General features: G+C 33.5%; 3 protein-coding genes across 3 annotated transcripts; 1 reads left to right on the top strand and 2 right to left on the bottom strand.

The window, feature by feature from the left end:
• Window positions 1-126: 126 nt before the first annotated feature.
• On the bottom strand, window positions 127-5459 carry LOC110637617 (isocitrate dehydrogenase [NADP]). Its single transcript, XM_021787822.2, has 16 exons — window positions 5158-5459; window positions 4167-4210; window positions 3911-4020; window positions 3667-3704; window positions 3478-3555; window positions 3337-3390; window positions 3155-3256; window positions 2975-3066; window positions 2782-2885; window positions 2593-2661; window positions 2390-2505; window positions 2119-2153; window positions 1235-1377; window positions 998-1120; window positions 779-868; window positions 127-334 (listed from the first exon to the last, which is right to left on the bottom strand). The coding sequence occupies exons 1-15, from the start codon at window positions 5204-5206 to the stop codon at window positions 781-783; spliced, it is 1245 nt and encodes a 414-aa protein (XP_021643514.2). The 5' UTR covers window positions 5207-5459; the 3' UTR covers window positions 127-334; window positions 779-780.
• A 2590-nt stretch (window positions 5460-8049) lies between these two features.
• On the top strand, window positions 8050-12499 carry LOC110637625 (homeobox-leucine zipper protein ROC8). The gene is made up of 10 exons (XM_021787828.2): window positions 8050-8279; window positions 8917-9034; window positions 9140-9331; window positions 9467-9931; window positions 10036-10137; window positions 10233-10436; window positions 10994-11174; window positions 11252-11520; window positions 11624-11713; window positions 11883-12499. The coding sequence occupies exons 1-10, from the start codon at window positions 8161-8163 to the stop codon at window positions 12285-12287; spliced, it is 2145 nt and encodes a 714-aa protein (XP_021643520.2). The 5' UTR covers window positions 8050-8160; the 3' UTR covers window positions 12288-12499.
• Window positions 12500-13539: 1040 nt separating this feature from the next.
• On the bottom strand, window positions 13540-20905 carry LOC110637615 (UTP--glucose-1-phosphate uridylyltransferase). The gene is made up of 22 exons (XM_021787818.2): window positions 20644-20905; window positions 20460-20549; window positions 20288-20335; window positions 20006-20097; window positions 19814-19904; window positions 19663-19723; window positions 19486-19563; window positions 19342-19392; window positions 19186-19259; window positions 16759-16831; window positions 16602-16659; window positions 16423-16469; window positions 16279-16344; window positions 15936-15968; window positions 15637-15689; window positions 15484-15559; window positions 15322-15378; window positions 15136-15219; window positions 14956-15054; window positions 14768-14872; window positions 14056-14127; window positions 13540-13913 (listed from the first exon to the last, which is right to left on the bottom strand). The coding sequence occupies exons 2-22, from the start codon at window positions 20522-20524 to the stop codon at window positions 13887-13889; spliced, it is 1410 nt and encodes a 469-aa protein (XP_021643510.2). The 5' UTR covers window positions 20525-20549; window positions 20644-20905; the 3' UTR covers window positions 13540-13886.
• Between the last annotated feature and the right edge of the window lie 978 nt (window positions 20906-21883).

Genomic DNA, 21883 nt, shown 5'->3' with positions numbered 1-21883 from the left:
AAATTGGCAGTACATGTGGCCTTTCTGTCCGTCGTCAAATTAAATTTCTAGTCTATAATCCCTTCAATAACTAGCATTTAGGTTAGGCATTTATATCAACCTTAGTAATTTCCTAAGATGTAAGAATAAGGGAATGCGCATCGTTTTGATTCTTGGATAAATACCATCTTGAAAGTAAACAAATTGTGCACGTACATTGAAATTGATATTGAACTGAATCGAACAGGAGACGGAAAGTAGAACTGTGCCCTAAACCTTTCCCTTCCTTTCTCCTCTCCTTTTATTTCTTCCCAATAACGTAGGTTTCTTCCTCCTCCAGGTTGCCTGCCAAAGCCTGCAACCATAATAAACCGACTTAATCAGCACTTGATCATTGGGTTACACAACATATGATAAGAGCTAAACCATCATAACCAAAAACAAGGCTCCGTTTGAGAGTAGACAAGCCAATATAAACATTAAAAGCTAGAGTCCCTGAAACACATCTTCCAGCCAAATGTATGTGTTCCTTCCTAACACATTATTTATCAAGCAACACATCACTAGCCTCTGAACAGTCAAAGTTCTTAATACATGGCTTTCCTCATATTTAAATATGCCTACGCATTCCTCTAGAATATTTTCTAGTGGCTAGCAATTTGGCAATTTAGCGAGATCTGGAAGTATAATGCCAAAATAAAGCATCCATGAAATCTTGGTAGCTAAAATTATTTTGCAAGGTACAGTATTAATATTATTCCAGAGCGGTGCTAGGAGAAGTTAGTGAGTGGATACATACAATTATGGCTTGATTCCAAGTTTTGCCTTCAGCTCTGCGGCCACAGCATCAATGAACTCTTCAGTATTGAGATACTGGTCCCGAGTAACCCTACACCACACATAAGAAGCATATCACACTCATGAAGTAGAACATGAAATTGGGAAGAATACAAAGCATAGTATAGAAATACAAATCTACATTTAAAAAACAGTTTATAGCATTCCAACAGGCACATACTTAGGCCCATGAATAATCAATGCAAGATCCTTGGTCATCTTGCCAGACTCCACTGTTCCAATACAAGCTGCTTCAAGCTTCTGGGTGAAATCCAAGAGTCTCTCATTCTCATCCAACTTAGCCCTGTCAACAAGGACATGCTTAAATTTTTATTCACTGCTAAGACAAAGCTTTATACACATATGCATACACAAACTTTAAGGACCCAATAGGAATCACAATAATGTAGCAAGTAACCTGTGTGCAAGACCTCGTGACCAAGCAAAGATAGAAGCTATACTGTTTGTGCTGGTTTCACCACCTTTCTGATGAACCCTGTAATGTCGAGTGACTGTACCATGGGCTGCCTCCGCTTCAATAGTCTTTCCATCTGGGCACACCTGAATCCATACAAGAGTTGGCAAGTTAAGTACAAGAATACACAGAGACGCACAGAGACAGAGTGGATGGTGGGCTGAAGCTAGTTTAACTCCTTGCGCAAGCTGAAATCCCTTGTTATTGTGCTTCTGCACCGTATAATCTTATCTCCTGACCATTCATCTCAGTCTCCCCTTCACTATGCTAATTCTTGCTTCAGCACCCTCATATAATAAAACATTAAAATACTTTACCACCTTTTCATTAAAAATAGTTTAAATATACACTTTAATGTTCTATGCTAAGATGTGATGTTTCAGTGATAAGATCAATGTTATTTGGCTATACATCTGCAACACAATGGAAAGCATTATTACTGGAGTGTAGACCTGGCCAGAGGCCAGTTCAGAACCGGAACCAGACCATTCCAATTCCAACTCAGAACCGAAACCAGTCAAAACCGTTTTGACCAAAACTGGCTTTGAACCAGACCAGAACCATCCGGTTGGCTCAAAACCGGTTTTTTTCTATTTAAAAAAATTGGAAAAAATTCAACCATGAAATTTGATCAAACCAGAACTAGAACTGCAACTGTCAGTTCTGGTCCGGTTCCACTCATTGGCCACCACTACTAGAGTGCGCCTGTGAGAGTTTATAGAAGTAAAAAAAGGAACGTAACTATCAATTCTAAAACAAAGGCCAACTACAAAATACCAACAAAGGGATACACAATTAATAGAGAGAGACTGTTGATCTAAAATTACCAGTACGGATGTCATCAATCCAAGCGATCCAAAACCTGTAAAATTGTAATCAGAAGTTAATTCACAACTTTCACTTCTAAGGAAAATGAACATACAGCCAGAAATTAATATCAAGCAGATTTTTGCTTGTAAAGGGAAAACAAATAAAGCAGTAAAACAAATGCAGCATCCATCTCAAGGTTCAACTTTCCAGTGAGCTAAAGACAAAATACAGAAGTTTCCATATGCTTACTCATCAGGCTGTTCACAGTTTATGACACATATGACGTACCTTGGGCCAAGAAATCACTCTGCACATCTCCATCATAGTTCTTGCATGCCCAAACATAACCACCTTCACTCTTGAGAGCATAAGCCACCATATCATCAATGAGCCGATGTTCATACCTTTCAATTCAATTATACAAGATCATTATAAACACCAACAAAACCAACATATCCCAAGTCTTAAATAAAAAATCCTGGGCTACTCACCATATTCCGGCAGCCTCATACTTTGACTTCCAGTTGGCCTCATAGACTTCCTGAAAAATGTCCTTGAATCTTCATTGAATAAACAAGTTATAAAATATTAGTTAAATAGCAATAGATAAAAAGCATAGGCCCAATAAAATTACAATAAGCTTAAAGTTGGAAAAAGTAATAGTGATTGAAGTGTTATACCTTCCATCATACTTCTTAAGGATGGTATTTTTTGTGCTAAGATAAAGTGGCCATTTTTTCTGGTAAGCTGTGTTCATAGAGGCCTCAGCGAAAGAACGGATTGACTGCATTCCCAAGACAAACATAACAGGTAAAAATCAATAGCCTACAATTTGGCCATGCAAGAGTTATTGAGAAATTTGTAGAATCATACCTCATCAGTGTTATACATCGATAATGCCACCCCCCCAGCACCTGTAAAGTTGAAAACCTCTAACTCTGTCTTCTCGTCCTGTCCTTCAGGTACTGCAGTATTTTACTGACTTTATTATAAAAATCAGAGAATTATTTATACATTTTTAATCCAAGCCAACAAGCAATAGAAAAAGTTTACCAAAAACCAACTTGAGTTTGCCAGCGCCTTTAATAACTGTATCAGTTGCTCGATATTGATCACCAAAAGCATGCCTTCCAATGCAAATTGGCTTTGACCAACCTGAAAAAACAGCACGACCAGTTAGCTCCAGTCCACTATTGAAAGCAAAGATTGCAATGTTAGCGAAACTGGAAAAATACCAGGGATAAGCCGGGGGACATTCTTGCAAATAATAGGTTCTCTAAAAACAGTGCCTGTAGAAAAAACAGACCACAATAACCAGTCATGGACCAATTGGACTAGTTCGAATTTCCAAACATCATAAGTGCAAGTTCACTGACCATTTAAAATGTTCCTAATTGTGCCATTTGGACTTTTCCACATCTGCTTCAAGTTAAACTCCTTCACACGAGCTTCATCTGTCATAAAAAATCAGATTGCAATGTTTGTTTTCATATGCTTTTGGAAAAGAATATTACCATGCACATTAAATCCAATGATTCAGGCATCTAGACCAAATGAAAGTATACCAGGAGTTATTGTTGCACACTTAATTGCAACATTGTACCTGAAATTAGAACCAAAATATCAGAGTTTATCAGCATAACAATGCTCAAACAGATTGAAAATACTACAGAATGAACAACAAATATGCATCGCTCATTTAGCAAAGGTACCAAGACAAATGATAGTAGGACTTCCAAAATACCAATCTTACTCAGAGGAATAATTTTCATTAGTACGGAATTCATAAAGTTATGTAAAAACCCTTACTTAAGGGTAGCCTCTGCACTTTCAACTGTAACTTTATCATCAGTGGCATCACGATGGGGAAGGCCAAGGTCAAAGTATTTTATGTCCAACTCCAAAAAGGGGAAAATAAGCTGCAGATATGTTTAATATATATATATATATATATATATATATATATATATATATATATATATATATGAAAGGTAAGCAATTTGAAAAATCCTTAGACCAGAAAGCTAGATTTAGAAGAGAAAATGCAAAAGTAAGACTAAACTACCTTATCCTTGATTGATTTCCAGAAAACCCGAGTCATTTCATCTCCTGTGTCACAGTAACAAAAAAGATAGATTAAAAAAAAGAAAGGAAGAAACAAAGATGTTAGCAAACAACTTCAAATTCAAAGAAAATTCCAATTATCTTTCTACAATGCCCATGGATTTATGGTTACAAGATTGTTAAGAAAAGTGTCTCTCAGGTATTAGAATACGTCTGACAAATCCAATTTATTCCGTTCTTACGACCACAATTATTTTGACATGTTTACAAATCTATTATTGTATTTAGATTCATGTATATAAAAGGCTTAGAGCTAAATAGTGGATTTATACTCCTAAATCCAAATTACTGTCCACAAAATTAAGAAGCCCAAAATTAAATAGGAAACAAGAATAGCATTCAAAATGATGTGATTCTTACAATGTTAAAATACCCGTGAAAGAAATTGTCAACTTTTTTCATCACTAGGTGACACATTGAAAATAAAGAAAATGTGAATTCACATGCAGATCCTAAAACTAAAAGGATTAACCAATCCTTGACCACTACATATGCAGTCATAGATCATCGTCTTGAGGATCTGAAAAGTAATTTTAACTCCAGAAACAGATCTCAAGTAAAAACTTCAGCTGTACAGATTCAATTTCCATTGCCATATACAAGAAAAAAGTTTAAAACAGTAAAGAAATATTGCTGCTTGAAGCTTATATGTTTTTACCAAAGAAAATATCTATGTTCAAAGCAGATCTTAAAGCAAAGAGGACCCACCAACTTTTTTGGAAGAAAAATAGATTCAAGAATATCCAAATCTAAGTAATATTAGAGATCAAACTTTAGCTATCCATTTGGCTCAAAGAAAACCCATCAAGAATATAAAGAGGTAATCCATGGGAGCTAACTACAGCAATGTTAACTAAAATTAGAACAATAACAAGAACAAGCACAAAGATGAAAGATCAAAACCAGTAATAATGAATAAAGGGAAATCTCACCATCCATCTCAACGATGGGGTTGGCGACTTTGATCTTCTCAAAAGCCATAATCGATATTTTCCCTTTCTTTTATCTTGTTTTCCGTTATTAAAAGGAAATGGGTTTTGATTGTAAAGATGAAAAGGGGCGAAGAAAGAAATGCTAGAACATGAGAAGGAAGAGCTTCTGCTGATAAGGTTTAGAGGCACAGATGAAAGCGGTGCGTGATGGAGTTAGGTGGGTGAATGAGCAGAGAGAGCTGCCGGCAGTCAGTTTCATATATAAATATAATATATTACATAAACATAATACATATGCGCTGACATTAAAATTGGAGATTCTTCCTTCTTTTTTTTTTTTTTTTTAATTTTTTTCTCCTTTTTCTTTCATTTCAATTCTCTTTCTTTTTAAACAATATTTTCTATAACAGTAGTATTTTTAATTTTTTTTTATTAACTTCTTTACCTTTTTTTTATTCCTCTCTTATTGGACATAAATTTAAAATTTTAACATTTATAATATTATTAATATATATTCAGATTTAAATAAAAATATCATTAAATAAAAATTAATTAATTTTTATTTATAAATAATTATTAAATTTTTTTAAATGGCTATAGTTAACATTCCTCTTTAATTTTTTAAGGTATTTAAAACATTAAATTAGTAATTTGATAATTCATTATCTTTATACAAATCAAGTGCTTTTGTTTTGTAATAATTTGAAAAAAAAAACTTCAAAAAAAAGTCATTTTAAAATAAATTATAAAATGTTAGCAAAATTTGATCATATATTTTTTAAAATTTTAGTTAATAATATATAAAATTTATACTTTTATAATAAAATTACTATGCAAATAATTAGTTGACATGATATATATATATATATATATATATATATATATATATATATATATATAATCTCTAAAGAACTTAAACTTTTTTTTTTTGGATAATCAAAGAGCTTAAACTATAATATCATCATAAAACATAGAACTAATAATTCACAAATAATATCAATCCAAATAAAATTAAAAATAAAAAATGGTCAAAGTAATATAGTCTAAAATGATGGGCAATAGTTCTAGGTACCATTTTTTTTTTTGTTGTTTTTGTCAAATGATGATGATATATTCCATCCTTCACCTAACCCATTAAAAAGGAAAAAAAAAAATCTTAATTAAATAAGGTCCAAGAAATACAAATATATATCTTGTCATTGTCATTTTCTTTTCTCCTTTAATTATTTTTTTCCCCTCCATTCCTTAGTGGACACTTAGAGGTGACTTGAATATTACATTTTTTCTTTTTCTCTTATTATTTTTTTTTTATAATTCTCCTTATAAATATAAAAAGTTAATTACTCTTTATTTAAAGAAAGATAGGACATATACATTATGTAAGAGAGAGCATATATTTCAAAGCTGAATAATCCCTTGTAATAGAATTATTATTAAATTAAATTATTATAAAATTTTAATTTCCAAATAAAGAGTTACTGTCTAAATAATAAAAACTTAATTTATTTTTTTAGTATTAAAAAAGTGAAATATTATATGAGTGAGATTTTAACTATATGAATTGAGAAATGCCAATTTTAATTAATTTGGAAAAAAAAAGCAGTCAATCACTTTAATTTGACTGATCATTTATTTTTAACTTAGAACTTTATTAATTCAGTAATTAAGATTAATAACTGTTAGCAATTATTAATATGAAATAATTTCAGTACAAAATATATAATTGCAATTACGTAATTATAATGCAAATTGTAATGATTCATGATTTGCCTAGAATGATGGCATTTAATTAGTACTACTCTATAAACATCCTTTAAATTGAGAAATTATAATAAATTATCAGTGCTTTAAAAAAATATTATACTTCATATTTACAAATTTTTAATTATTTTTTTTAAAAAAAGAGTAAGTGCATGTAAGAGAAGGAAAATATGTACATGTGCTTAAAAATACTGAATAATCTCTCTATCCAATTAATTGTTGAAAATTTATTTATTTTCGTAAATTTATTTCAGTTTTACTTTTTTAACTTTGTTATGAGAATTCAATAATCTAATTTTTGAAATTCAAGGACAATCAGATGTGGAGACTATTAGTATCATGGAAAATTCTTATGAAATTCTTATTTAAATTCTATCTATTATAAATAAAAATACACGATACACAAATTTTTATTTAAATAGGTGAGTCTCATCATATATTTTGTGAGTTTATGATATAAATTTTTATTTAAATTTTATCCATCATGACACGTGTAACTTACGTATTTAATAGGTAAGTCTTATCATATATTTTGTGAGTTTATGATAAACCGATTTTAGAAAAAAAAAAATCCATGCATGATTTAGGTAGAGGAAGATTAAAAATGGAAAGGGGATTGGAAATTCTAAAATAAGGGAAGCCACTCTTTCTGTTGATGCCTATCCCAGCAAGTGAAAAAAAAACAAAAAATTCCAAAACCCCAGTGAACCAAGTGCACTTCTTCTCCAAATCCATCTGTCAATTTCATCAAACAAAACAAGACTAGTATATTATATATTTATCATCTGATGAGCAGATGCAAAGAGAGAGAAGTATAAGTACGAAAGAGATATATATGTAAAAGTAAAGCCATTATAATCTTTTCCCATATTTGGTGGTTTTTCATGCAAAGCATATCTCAGTGAGCAGGATTTTCGCTGAGTTGCACTGTGTTTTAGGTGTTACGTGTGTTGCAGTCGATAGGATAATGCCTAAAGCAAAAATATTTTTCAGCAGAAACCTCAAAAAGAATCCAAGGTCTGCAGCCAAAACTGGAAAAACCCAGATTCAGATATCTCTCTTTATTGGGTTTGATTTGGTGTTCATTTTCTCTCCTTATTTGGAATTGGCGCGGAGGCCATATATGTTAATAAACTCATATATTGTCATAAGTGTTCACTACTAGCATATTTATATAAGCCTGGCATATACATATATTTATGCCTACCAGAAGAGATTTTTAGGTGCTATTGGAGTCTGAAAATGGATTTTTCCATGGCTGCTGGTGGTGCTTCAGGCGATGAACAAGAACCTTCCAACAATAGAAGGGGGAAGAAGGCGTACCATCGACATACTTCTCGTCAAATACAGCAGCTTGAAGCGTGTAATACCATTCTTTTTCTGCATTTGAAATACATTTCATGTTCATGATCTTCTTATATTGCTTCCAAAAAATTTTATTTTATTTTTGCTTTTGCTATCAAGGATTGTGGGTCATGTCAATTTTAATGGGGAATTCCCCCCTTCTAATCCTTTCTTAGTTTTTTTTATTTATATTTTCAAAAGGGTTTGGATATTAATACATAACGTTCACCTATGGTTATTTACAGGTGTACCAATTGAACTAACCCTAGCTAGTGGCTTAGATAGTATGGCAAGCCAATGATCAGTTCTCCTGATATACTTTGCATTACTTTGTGTGTGTATATATGTGTGTGTGTGTCAGAGGCTTTTCCCATTATTTCTTTGCCATTTTCCGCTGGTGTTTTGGTGATCGAAACTTTGCTTCTTCTTCTTCTTTAAGTGCATTAATCATTTCTTGTTTATAAGGATAAGCCTCCTTCGTGCCTTGAATGCCTTCTTGATTTACCTAAAATATTGGTCCTCAATTGTTAAAAGTTAGTTAATTTTAACAATTCTGTTATTTGAATGAAATTTTGTATGTACATTACAGCTTCATCATGTTTTTAAATTTTTTTTCATGGATGATAATGGAAAATTTCTGTTTCCATGTGATAGATTTTTCAAGGAGTGCCCACATCCAGATGACAACCAGAGGCGCCAATTAAGTAAGGAATTAGGCCTTGAGCCTAGACAGATCAAGTTCTGGTTTCAAAACAAAAGGACCCAAACAAAGGTGTGTTATTGGCTTCATGAGCAAAAGCTCGAGTTTGCAATATTTCTTGGAATTACTCAATAACAATTGAATAATGATACCTTTTCATCTGCCATTTATTCTCAGACTCAAAATGAGAAAGCAGATAATTCAGTTCTTCGAGCTGAAAATGAAAGGATTCAATGTGAAAACCTTGCAATCAGAGAGGCACTGAAGAATGTGATTTGCCCATCTTGTGGAGGTCCTCCCTTTGGAGAAGAAGAACGTCAACGTAGTTTGCAGAAACTTCAGCTGGAAAATGCTCAACTGAAAGAAGAGGCTAGTTTGGATTGTTACAGCTCAATTCTCTTTCTAAATATCACCATTTCTTTGAGCTTTTTCTTGAATTAGTCCTCATGTTTCAAGATTATAAGGATCTTGTTGTACTGATGCCTTGTCATGAAAATTTTGCAGCATGAAAAAGTATCTGCCCTTCTTGCCAAGTACATAGGAAAACCAATTTCTCAGATGGATTCAATAATTCCTATCCACAGATCTTCATTAGACTTTTCGATGACAGGCCTCGCTAATCAAAGAATGGGAAGCCCTGCCCTTGATCTTGAACTAAATCCAGGAATTTCTGACCATATTCCCATGCCTTACCAACAACTTGAAGGAATCCCAGAAATGGAGAAGACACTAATGACTGAGACTGCTGCTAGGGCCATGGAGGAGTTGATAAGACTTCTAAGAATCAATGAACCTTTGTGGATCAGATCTCAGTCTGATGGAAGATACACCATTCATCGTGACAGCTACGACAAAGTATTCCCTAGGGCTCATCACTTCAAAGGTTCAAATGCACGCGTTGAGTCATCAAAGGACTCAGGAATGGTGACAATGAATGGAATGAACCTAGTGGAAATGTTTTTAGATACGGTCAGTGCTCTTTTTGGTTCTCCCTCTCCTTGACATAGCATTACATTAGGTTAATATTGCTGGAAAGGAATATATAAGTTGAAGCAAACTTTTTGATTTTGCAGAATAAATGGGTTGATCTTTTTCCAACAATTGTTACTAGAGCAAGCATAATTCAAGTACTTGAAACTGGATTGATAGGAAACCGAAGTGGTTCCTTGCAGCTGGTATGTATCGGTGGAGTGGTTCTATTAAGTTTCTTATTTTCCTGAAATTTCGTGACGGCATCAGTTAATATATTGACCGAAGTGGACAAATGCAGATGTATGAACAGATGCACATACTTTCTCCCTTGGTTCCATCGAGGGAATTCTGCTTCCTTCGTCAATGTCAGCAAATTGAGGCTGACACATGGGTGATCGCAGATGTATCCTATGACTGCTTAAAAGAAAATTGCTTCTCGTCCCGCTCTTGGAGGCTACCTTCTGGATGCATGATCCAGGACATGCCTAATGGATGTTCCAAGGTGAGCAACTCCTTTTCTGTAATGGACAGGTTCAATTAGTTCAGAAAGTGCTGCTACTGAGAATTATTAATATGCTAAAGCAATCATACCCAAATGGGGATCAATTCTGGATGAACTTCACACCTAATTCTGATAATATCGTGACACAAATTGATTAATGACATAGCTAATTGAGAAGAATTGCCATTTTGACGAGGAAAAATGAAGATAAGTCTCTTAATTGTTTCCTAGATATCGATCCAAAACCAAGGGTATATGCAGACACCTCATTTATATTATATCCCATTATTGTTTAGCTGATAGACAAAACATTTATGGTCTGTGCTACACAACCATAAATGCCTGAGGTAAAGGAAGGCATTTATATGGATTTCAATAAGTTCCTATAAATATGCAGCTTGAAAATTGCATCGCACATTTGCATGTTATGATCAGGGTGACGATGTTAAGTACAATTTGATTGATAAACAAATTATGATCTCCTGAGCTTATTTTATAGAAGTTAATAGTGTATTAGTTTTGATTTGATCCCAATGTCCCATTAAAATATTTGACAGGTTACTTGGGTAGAACATGTGGAAGTAGATGACAAAACTCAAACTCATCGACTCTACAGAGATCTCATCTCTAGTGATTCTGCATACGGAGCTGAAAGATGGATTTTTACCCTCCAGAGGATGTGTGAAAGGTATGCTTTCTCCTTTGGAGAAACTGCACCTTCTTGGGAACTTGGAGGAGGTAATTAATCTAGCCTATATCCTTAAATTTCATCTCTTTGCCCCTTTGATTTCTCTTAATCCATATATATTGCTCAGTGATGACTTCATCCGAAGGTAGAAAAAGCATAATGAAACTCGCTCACAGGATGGTAAAGAATTTCTGTTCGATGTTAAGTATGTCAGGTAAGCTGGATTTTCCTCAGTTGTCTGAAGTGAAAAATAGTGGGGTTAGAGTTTCTGTTCGGAAAAGCATGGAACCAGGCCAGCCCGGCGGCATGATTGTCAGTGCGGCTACTTCTCTTTGGCTTCCTCTCCTTCCTCAGGATGTTTTTAATTTCTTCAAAGATGAGAAAACCCGAGTTCAGGTTTATTAATAGTAACATTCTTCATGCATTATTATTCTGTTCACACTTAAAAGATAGCCAAATTCATAGAAATTTACCTAACATCTGGTGATTGTCTTAACAGTGGGACATACTCTCCAATGGAAACCCAGTGCATGAGATTGCACACATCTCCGGTGGTGCTCATCCAGGCAACTGCATATCCATCATTCGGGTAACTCTATATTTTCCTCTCCTGTTTATATATGCATAAAATGAGCTGAAACGGCTATCCCATCACTAGCTTCAGTGATCATATATACCTGATTCGTAGCTCTAGTTTATTTTCTCCTCGCTTTTAGCTAATAATTAAAGTTTCATTTGAGTGGTTGTCTATGATGCAGCCTTTTATACCCAGTGAGAACAACATGGTGATGCTTCAAGAGAGCTGCACAGACCCTTTGGGATCATTTATAGTATATGCTCCCATTGACATTCCAACCATGAACATAGCAATTAGCGGTGAAGATTCATCAATCATACCTATTCTTCCATCTGGTTTTGTTATATCTGGAGATGGCCGTCCAGACACAGGGAATGGTGCTTCAACTAGTGCAAATCCTGGAAGATCATCAGGTGGTTCACTGCTTACAGTGGCCTTTCAAATATTAGTTTCTACACCTACTTCCTCCTCCTCCTCCTCCTCCTCCAAGGAGCTGAACATCGAATCAGTAGCAACTGTTAATACCCTTATCAGCTCCACTGTTCAGAAAATAAAAGCTGCTTTGAATTGCTCTAATTTGGATTAATTAGCTAAAATTTTTGTTTCTAAATACAGTTATTTCAAAACTATCTTCATTGCTTGAGGTTGAAGAGTTATTTGCTAGGGTAAACATGTTCAACTCTGCCATTGCTATTTGGTCTCTTTCATCTATTCTTTTTTTTTTTTTTCTCCTTTTTTGTGTGTGTGTTTCTTTACTTGCAATTTTGTAGTTACAGCAATCATAATGTTGCCTTTGTATTACAAACGTGGGAAGAATTTTTCCGTGGAAATTGCTTGATATAGTGATTCACTATGATTTAGAATTTGGCCTTAATGGTAGAGAGGAGAATGAAAACAACTGGGGTGGAAAATTTGACTCATGTAGTCTAAGGTTGTGTTCTGAAAATGTTTTTCCCAAAAATTATTTTTTAAAAAATAATATTTTTTTATAAAAATACTATTTGTTATTTAATTATAATTTTAAATTAATATATATATTTATATCATATATACATAAACAATTTCATATTTTAATAAAATTATTATAAATGATATTTTTCGTAAAATAAATTAAGCCTAAGAAAATGAGCAAGGTACAAATATGATTTCTTTTTACAAAATATACTTAATGATAATTAATAAAAAAAAATAAACACGTCAAAAAAATTTCTTTATAAATGTTTTGTAAAAAAATAATTTTCTTTCTTCACTTTTCAGTTTTTTTCATTGTTAAGTACAATAGTAAGTATACATTTTTTCTTCCCATAACATTATTTCTCATACGTTGACAAAGGGCATAAGAGTAATTTGGGTTAATACCTTTTTCGTTCCCCTCATTTTTCTCTGCTTCCCCAATCAATACAAAGTGTTCTCCCACTTCTGCTTTTCTCCCTTCCCAAACAAGGCAAGAGAATAAATTTATGAATAAAAGAATATAAAATTATGAAGAAAATGAAAAGATGTATTTGAACCTCCAAGCTGAAGCATTCAGTATGTCTTAATGGAAAGCTCGGAATGCTATGGTGTAGCGTTCACTCTGCTATTGCTTCACAGAGTTGGCATGAAGAGGCACAAGAGAAGCCCGTCTTATAGGTGTTCAGCTCTTAAATTTTAGTTTTACATACGTGCAAAGTTTTATCACCCGCATGTCCTTCTCTCGGCATCAATGTTTTATTGGAAAAATAAGGTTGGAATCGACCTCGACATGAGTACAAAACAGAGTTTAGTTGCAATTTTGTAATAAGAATTCTAACTACCTAAGAAATTCTTAAGTTGGAAACCACTTCAACACGAGTACATAACAAAGATCAGTTATAATTTTTCATTAAGAATTCTAGCAAGAAATTCAAATATCATAACCATTCTCGCCAGTCTTGGCACGTTTTGTGAAAACTAAAGGATAACTGTGCCAGAGATTGGGGCTCAAGTTTCCAAATTATACTCGAACGTAGTTTTACACCCCCTTATCAAGGTTGTTTGTATGAACAAAAAGAGGTACACGGTTACTAGACATTCCAAATTCAAACACTGCAAACAAACGCAACTTTTTTATTCTTTACTATCAAAATACATGGGCATTCTAAGATGAAGAAAGGACTCCTCAGAGGCTACTAGTCTCCAACACACTACAAGCTAAGCGGCTTCCTTAGAGGTCTTCAGGGCCATTAATATCCTGGACATAAAAAGAGAAAAAAAAAAAAGGGCGAGCCAAATTAGAACAAATAATCTTTTTTTCTTTTGGTACATCAGATATTTTTAGGAGGGAGACGGGTATCATGGCAAATCAAACTTTATTTTATAAATGTACATTGTACCTTGTTCTCCATTACAGCTCCATCAGGTATTTCCAATTTCACACCAGGTTTTGCTGCAATGCTTACTTTACCCTGCAAAGGTTGGAAAACAGTTGGTTACAATCGTCTTTATAAAGAGGACCAATGCAATAGTATAAATTGGTAAAACTAATAAGTGTCAAAACCAATGTGAGACCAGGCATATCTCCTACTGGTGCAGTTGCTGGGACACCTAGATGTGTAAACACAATTGTTTGGAAAGATTAACCAAGGGAACACTGAGTACCATATATGGTTACATCTAATAAAAGTGTGGCTGAAAATCTATATGAGACTGTTTAGCAGGTCCAGATATGATACATTACATTCGAACATGAATACTTTACATCATGCATAGACAAACAAATGAAAAAATGAAGAGCAATATGAATGAAAGAGGAGGACTAGGAATGCAGGCCTCATGTGGAAATGAAAATTTTCTATTCTTGATTTCTCATTCCCATTCCTCTCAGTCCAGGTAGCCAAACACCCAACTCATTCCCATTCCTCTCAGTCCAGGTAGCCAAACACCCAACTCATTCCCATTCATTTATTTATTTTCAATGCATGTATAGATGAATATATATCAAGTCATTTGCACAAAACAATTATTATATTAGTGTTGTCTACAGTGATTCAGGTGCTAAAGAAATGAAAATATACAATTGACGAGCAACAGAGATGCATGTTATACCTTGAGAGTGACACCAGTACCAAACCATACATCACCAGTCACCTTAAGGCTATCAAGCTCAACAATACTAGGGATTGACTTAAATCGACTCAAGAAGTTGGCAACCTGTCAAGAAGAACAAAAGACCAATCAGTATCAAAAATCAAACTTGTGAGAGCACCCAACCTCAAAAAAAAAAAAACCATCACCTTCTTGAATTCTGGACCCAGTTCAATAGAAGGATTTGCAGGATTTTTCCTAGCTTTATTTTGGATAACGTAGCCATCCACCAAGGTGTAAAGATCAGACTGCCAAAATTGGCAACAAGATGAGTTTTGCCTGTCTCACTGCTGGGTGACTTCAATACAACCACAGAAAATATGCCAAACCTGGACAAGAAGCAAATCTGAAGTTGCCTTCACTGGAAGGAATCGAGATCGAGGAACATTTATACCAATTGCTTGGTCAAAGAACTGGTTGACGAGATAGAAACAACCATATCAAAAATAAAAAGAGAAAAAGAATCCAGCTTCAAAGCTTACTATATATATATATATATAATGTGTTATGAATACCCTAATAGCTGCACCAGCTGCAGTTTCTAACTGAAGAACTTTGACTCCATCTACTTCCTGAAAACAATATCTATTTGATCAACAATTTGGCCATCTAAAAAATGAACTAGAGCATCAAATCATATAAAAAGAATAAGGAAATGGAACAAGACAGAGAGACACCTTTGGGTTAGGAATTATCTCCATCTTCAGTGCATCAGCCGCAACAAGCCTTTTAATAGCTGACAAGCTCACCCACCTGTTATAATATATAGTTTTAGTACCCCATCAAACCATCTAGGTTTCATTACAACATTGATGGCAAAGTTGACTTACAAATTGTTTGTGTTGAAAATTTTAAACTTCTCTATTGACTTGAACTCATTGACCTGTTTCAAACAAAATTCAATCCATAAACTTCGAAAACATACTCTACTAAAACACAATGACAGCATGGCAATCCCTAGTGAGGTCAAGGCACTCTGTCTTCTAAATTAGTGTCATTTGCCCTTATCCACAGACTAAAGTGGATAATCTAACTAAAGGCACAACTAGATCTCCATTAAAAAGTTCGAGAAGAAAACTTGTAAAGGAACAAACATCTACAAAAACATAAGGACAACATCATGGCTTACATGCTTATCAGGGACTTGTGCAATCTCCAATAGCTGCATCACATAATAAAGGTAACAAGATTAGTCAATCAAAGGTTATTTTCTTCTTCTTCTTCTTTAGAGGTGGCGCTGAGGGGGGACAAAAAAAGAGTGGCTTTCATTAAAGCAAGAAGGGAGAAGTAAAAAAGAATTTCCAGTACACATCAAATCAAGAATATGCAATTGAAAAGTCAAGAACTTTGTAAAGTAAATTAGTATTTCTGACACTGATGTTTGATTAACAATGCTTAGTGTACCATGATCTGATATTTTGAGAATCTACGCTCATTGCCGTCAAAAGGAAACTATGTTGCAGCATACATACCTGAACTTTCCCTTCATAAGAGATGAGAGTACCACCCTTTACATCAGCCAGGGTTTTGGGTGTCACCTACAAAAGAGTGGAAATATAAGAGAACAGGTTTGAAGCCGTAAATGGAATTAATTGGCTGAAGTCATATTTCTGTACCTCCATGCAGTACTCATTCTTGTTTTTGATCAGATGACTTAAGATTTCTGCAGCACAGAGTCAAGGGAAATTGTCCAAAATACTTCAATTCAACCATTTTCATCATTAAGACCAGTAGCTAGAACCTAGAAACTAAAGGCCAGAAACTTAAGGCAAATTGAGATCTAAAATCAGGATACTCAAATCAACAATGGCACCCAGGTTATCCGAGTTGGCAATAAACACATACTCCTTGCCCTGTAAGGAGAAGGAAACAAATACAAAAAAAGATAGACGCATGCTTGAGGAAAATTTACTTCATAACATTGCCAATAAACAATGCATCAAAACACCAACCTGTAGTAACAAAGAATCAAGCTTTCCACTGTTCTTCAAAGATGGGAACACATCACCATGTCCAGGAGGATACCTTCACATTCATGTGATAATCTTGAGCACAAAAGAATTCCACTAAAAAGAACTTTTCAAAAAAATAATCTAGAACATAAGTCATCAACCTAGATTAGATGCCATCTGCCACAAAAACATTTATGCATAATAGCCAACAACTAAAATCACAGATGTGTAGGAAGCAAGATGACACATTATTCACAAGGTGCAACAATTTTCAGGTGGTGCTGCTCCATAAGCTCCACAAATTAAACTATGCTACAATAATCACAAAGCTCTTCAAGCAGCTAGTACAATGGGCAAGTCACCACCAAATATATGCAAAAAAAAAAAAATAATAATTTAGCATCGAATCAAAGTTATCATGCTCCACAGAAAGTGAATTTCAGGAATGTCAGTCAAAAGTGAGACATTATTACTATTAGGGGAGTGTTTATTAAAACCCAGATTCATAATACTGCAAAATTAACTTGCTTAAAGTTTATCTGAGGCAGTCAAGGAAATCTAACTTTTGGAATTTAAGTTTTCAATGCATAATTAGGAAGTTTAGGTGTTTATTATTTAGGAAATTTAATCAGGAAGTAGTATTTTAATTATTTAGGAATTTTATTGTTTAGAATGTCCTTTATTAGTATTGTTTTAATATTCCTAATTAGTGAGTTCAGTATCTTCTTGTTTGGGATTCCAAATCCTAGTATTAGTAGCACAAGATGACAACAACCACCAATTTTTAATCCCAAACTAATCAGGTTCGGTTATATGGATCATTTTTCGCCATTCAGCTCTATTTAAAACTAATTTTGCATTAATATCCAAAAATTGAAACTCTTTAAATAATGCTTCCCTACGCGTGATTTTAGATCTCCCCAATTGAAACTCTTTAAATAATGCTTCCCTCCGTGTCATTTTAGATCTCCCCAATTTCCTTCACACTCCATCCACTACTAACTTATCACGCTTCTATACTGGAGCATTCGATACTCTACGTGGCTCAAATGTTCAAATTGAAGAAAAATCTCAAGAAACAAATGAGCAACACCTTGAAGAAACTTTGGGTAGGCAAAAAATAAAGCTAGGTGAGTTCTCAAGATTCCTGAAGATGTTATTACAATCCAACGGGATGCAAGGCAAGAATTTCATAATGAAGAGTAACTTGAAGAATCCAAAGCTTTGATTGTTAAGCCTTCACATGTTGAAATCCAAGATGATAGGACTGAGTTGGAAAAGTTTGAGGAACCTATTCTAGAGAAAGAAGTTACTGAGAATTGAGCAAGAACAGCTTGAGGATTGTATCCTAGGGAACGAAGAATATCAAGCCAAAGAGATGACTATGTAAATTGAACATTTATCTAATACTCTTCTTCCTACTAAATTGAGCCTTTCAACTGTAGTTGTGACTGATTTTACATGTTCAGATGTTTTCAAGGATGTGAAAGAAAGTATGAAGTTCTTCTTTTCAATCTTATTGGTAGTTTGCTACCATCCAAGAAGATAAGGCTACTGTTCTCCAAATTCAGCTCTTGATTCTTCAACACTACAAAACTCAATATTGAATTTTCTCCAACAGGGGGAGAATGACGCAGTTAAGGAAATCTAACCCTAGGAATTCAATTTTTGTCATAAAATTAGAAAGTTTAGGTTTCTATTATTGAGGAAATTAAATTAGGATGTAGTATTTGAATTATTTAGTATTTCTATTGTTTAGAATTTCCTTTATTAGTATTGATTTGGTATTATTAGTTAGAATTTGTTTAGTATGTTATTACTTGGGATTCCAAATCCATACTAGTAAGACTAGTTATTATACTATAAATTCCCATGTCATCTATGTATTTTAATAGAGCTCATAAAATTGACAATTGATTGATTTTGAGAATTAATATAATTTTGAGAATTGTTTCTCATCCTCTCGAGTGTTCTTTCTTGTTTCTACATCATTACCACTAAAATGAAACCTCAGGAGTGAGAGTGAAATAGCTTATGAAGGGTCATGGACTCTAAACCACTAGTTAATATGAGAGCTTTCCATTCCATTTTGGAGATCAAAATCAAAGCAGCATAAGCAGGCCTCTTATCTTTGTTAGGGAAACATAAGTATGGGTCAATGGATGCCTTGGGTTCTATAGGAAATGGAATCAAAGATTTTTATGGTTACAAAGGGGAAAAGGGGACAATTAGCTAGTTTATGTTGTACAAAAAGATATACACAATGAAAGCACACATATATATAACACTCTCACTCCTGAAGTATCTGATTGATAGATAGAAATAGAATAAACAACTATCATACGTGCACAGAACAGCAAAATCAAATACCGTAAAATCATTGATTATAAATCTATAGTCTGAACAGTAAAAAAATATAAAATATACCATCCATCCTTGCCAGTCTGCCCTTTGATTGGCAATGGAGTAAAATCCTCAAGAACCAGACGAGGATATTGACTCTGCATACATCCAAGAGGGAGAGTAATGAATCTATGGTTTTCTTTGTTTTCAGTAACATGGTCAAGCAGTAGAATTACATACCTGATTAAAAGTATGAATCTCGACGTTTGATTTTGAGTACTTCTCTATAATCTAAGTTGAAAAAGAATTAGTTAGTTTAAAGGTTATATCTACTCGGGAAAAAAAAGAATGAAAAGAACTGAAGTAAAGGCCCAAGTCAGGCACCTTCTGTGTATCATCATGAGTGTTGAAGGAGTTCATTAGAAGCAAGGGAACGTTGCACCCATATTTGGAATTGAGATTCTACAGTAACCCCAAAGTCAGGTGCAGGAAAAGATGAAACAATCCTTTTAAAAAAAAAAAAAGAAAGAAAATCAAAGCCGAAGAAAAAAGAACAGAAACCTCAATCTGGATGACAATAAGGTCGAGGAATGTCAATCCATTACGAACTTCAATGACAGACCTGCATAACCAAAAAGAAAATTACATAAATTAAATCATGATTACGTAAAAGAAACATAACACGTCAACAATTGCGACAAAGATGAAATACTTGGGTCCAGTGCAACCCATTGTTGTCCCCAATCCTCCATTAAGCTTCAGAACAACGAGTTTGTCCAAAAGCTTCTTAGTTTCAGCTGGATCTGCAACAACCCAGTTGACTCTTGATCATCCTCTAGGAAAACGCGAGAGAGAGAGAATTGAAAGATACTGCAAGCACACTGGTTTGGATATAGATCATTACCTTCAGGAATGGGCGCCAAGCTATCATAAGGAACCACTACTTCATCAGTAGGTGTTTGAATCTTGCTCCACTCCACTTGTTGGGCTTCCCCACTTTTTTAGTCAACAATATCACAGCAAAAAAAGAATAGTAAGTAATATTACAAATCTAAAAGCGTTGAATCTTATACGTCATATCATCATTTAGATATTTAATAAAGTTATTGATGAGAAGGAAACTAAACGCTAAAGAGAAAGAACTAAACGCTAAAGGGAAAGAACCAGAGATTTGATTTAGAATCACCTAAGATATCGAGAGACCAGGCTTATGAATCCATTTTTCTCACTCTCGCTACAAAAACCAAAACCAAAATTAGATCTAAGACCTCAAGCTTCAACATGCAAAACGAACAAAATCCAAATTCACAGACGCCAATCGAGCAGACGCAGAAATTCAACGATAAAGAATAGGAAACCTGATTTGATTGAGTCCAGCAACAGCAGAATTGAGGGGAGTGAGCTTATCGGTGGCAACGGCCATCGGTGAGTTGGATTAGAGCTCCGATCTAGAGAGATGTGGAGAGAAGGAAAAAGGGTATGTTATAGGAAGGAAATGAAAATTAACAAGATACATATATAGGAGATATGGCATTTGTGTACCTGGAAAAGGCAGAAATTATCCTTGATTCAAAAAATGATGGAAGAAAGAGACAAAAATGGAGATGGGAAATGGGAATCTAATCGCAGGGAGAGATCAGGGATTGGAATGGAATTTGGATCATGGGATTTTATTTTATAAAGAAACTGTTGTTGTAGATTTGTGAGTGAGCAAGGGAAAGAGAGAATATGCAAAACGAATATGACGGTAACGCTTAGCCCATAGGATGCAAAAAAGAAAGGGAGGGAGTGGCGCCCCTTTTACGCAATGGGCGATATGTCCCGCGTTTCTCAGTAAAACCTCCCTTGCTGCAACGTGTCTCTTGAAACTTACGTTTCCTTTTGTTTTTTTCTTACAGGTTATTATTCAATATTTCTTTTGAAATATCCATTATGTAAAATTAAAGTAGACTAAATGCCTATTTACTAATGAAAAATTAGAGTAATTTTATAATTTTTTTAAAAAATTAAAAAAAATTATATTTACATGTAATAAATTTAAACAAAAAATTAAAAAATTATTTTTTATTTTTATAAATTTAAATAAAGTTAAAAAATAATTTTAAATTATTTTTATTTATAATAAAAGTTCTATTTTCAATTTAAAAATAATGACTGTTTATATTTAAAATTATATTATAATTTTTGTAATTAAAATTAAATAAATATTTAAGAAAAATATTTTTTTACAATAATAAAAATTATATTATTATAAAATAAATAAATAACACATATTAGAAAATTTTAAAAATAAAAAAAATTATAATAAATATAATAATTTACTTTTTTTAATGATGAAATATATCAATAAATTTTTATTTATTTAAATTAAAAAATTATTATGTCACACCTTACTCCTCTATGATTTTGAAACAATTTTCTTACTTTTTGAAGGTGGTGAGCATTTCTATCAGGTATTAAAAACGTTTAATTGAAGTTTAAAAGTTAAATAAAATTTTTTTGACTTTTTTTTTTGAGCAAATTTTGTAAAAATTTCAACAGAGTGCATGCTGTAATTGAGAAAAACCAAAATTTTTGACCTATAAAAATGCACTTCCTATAATTACTTCATTAAAATCAACCACCATCACAACTCAAATCAACACAATTCTTCTCAACTCCAAAATTCAAGTCAATTCTCAACTCAATTATTTTTAAAATTAATACTAAAGAATTTCATTCACATTCCATTAAAGAAAAATTGATTTACATTCATCGGTCTAAATTTACATCAGAAAATCCA

Source organism: Hevea brasiliensis, chromosome 9 (genome assembly GCF_030052815.1).
Source record: "Hevea brasiliensis isolate MT/VB/25A 57/8 chromosome 9, ASM3005281v1, whole genome shotgun sequence".
Taxonomy (NCBI): Eukaryota; Viridiplantae; Streptophyta; class Magnoliopsida; order Malpighiales; family Euphorbiaceae; genus Hevea; species Hevea brasiliensis.
This window is presented reverse-complemented; position numbering and strand designations above follow the sequence as displayed.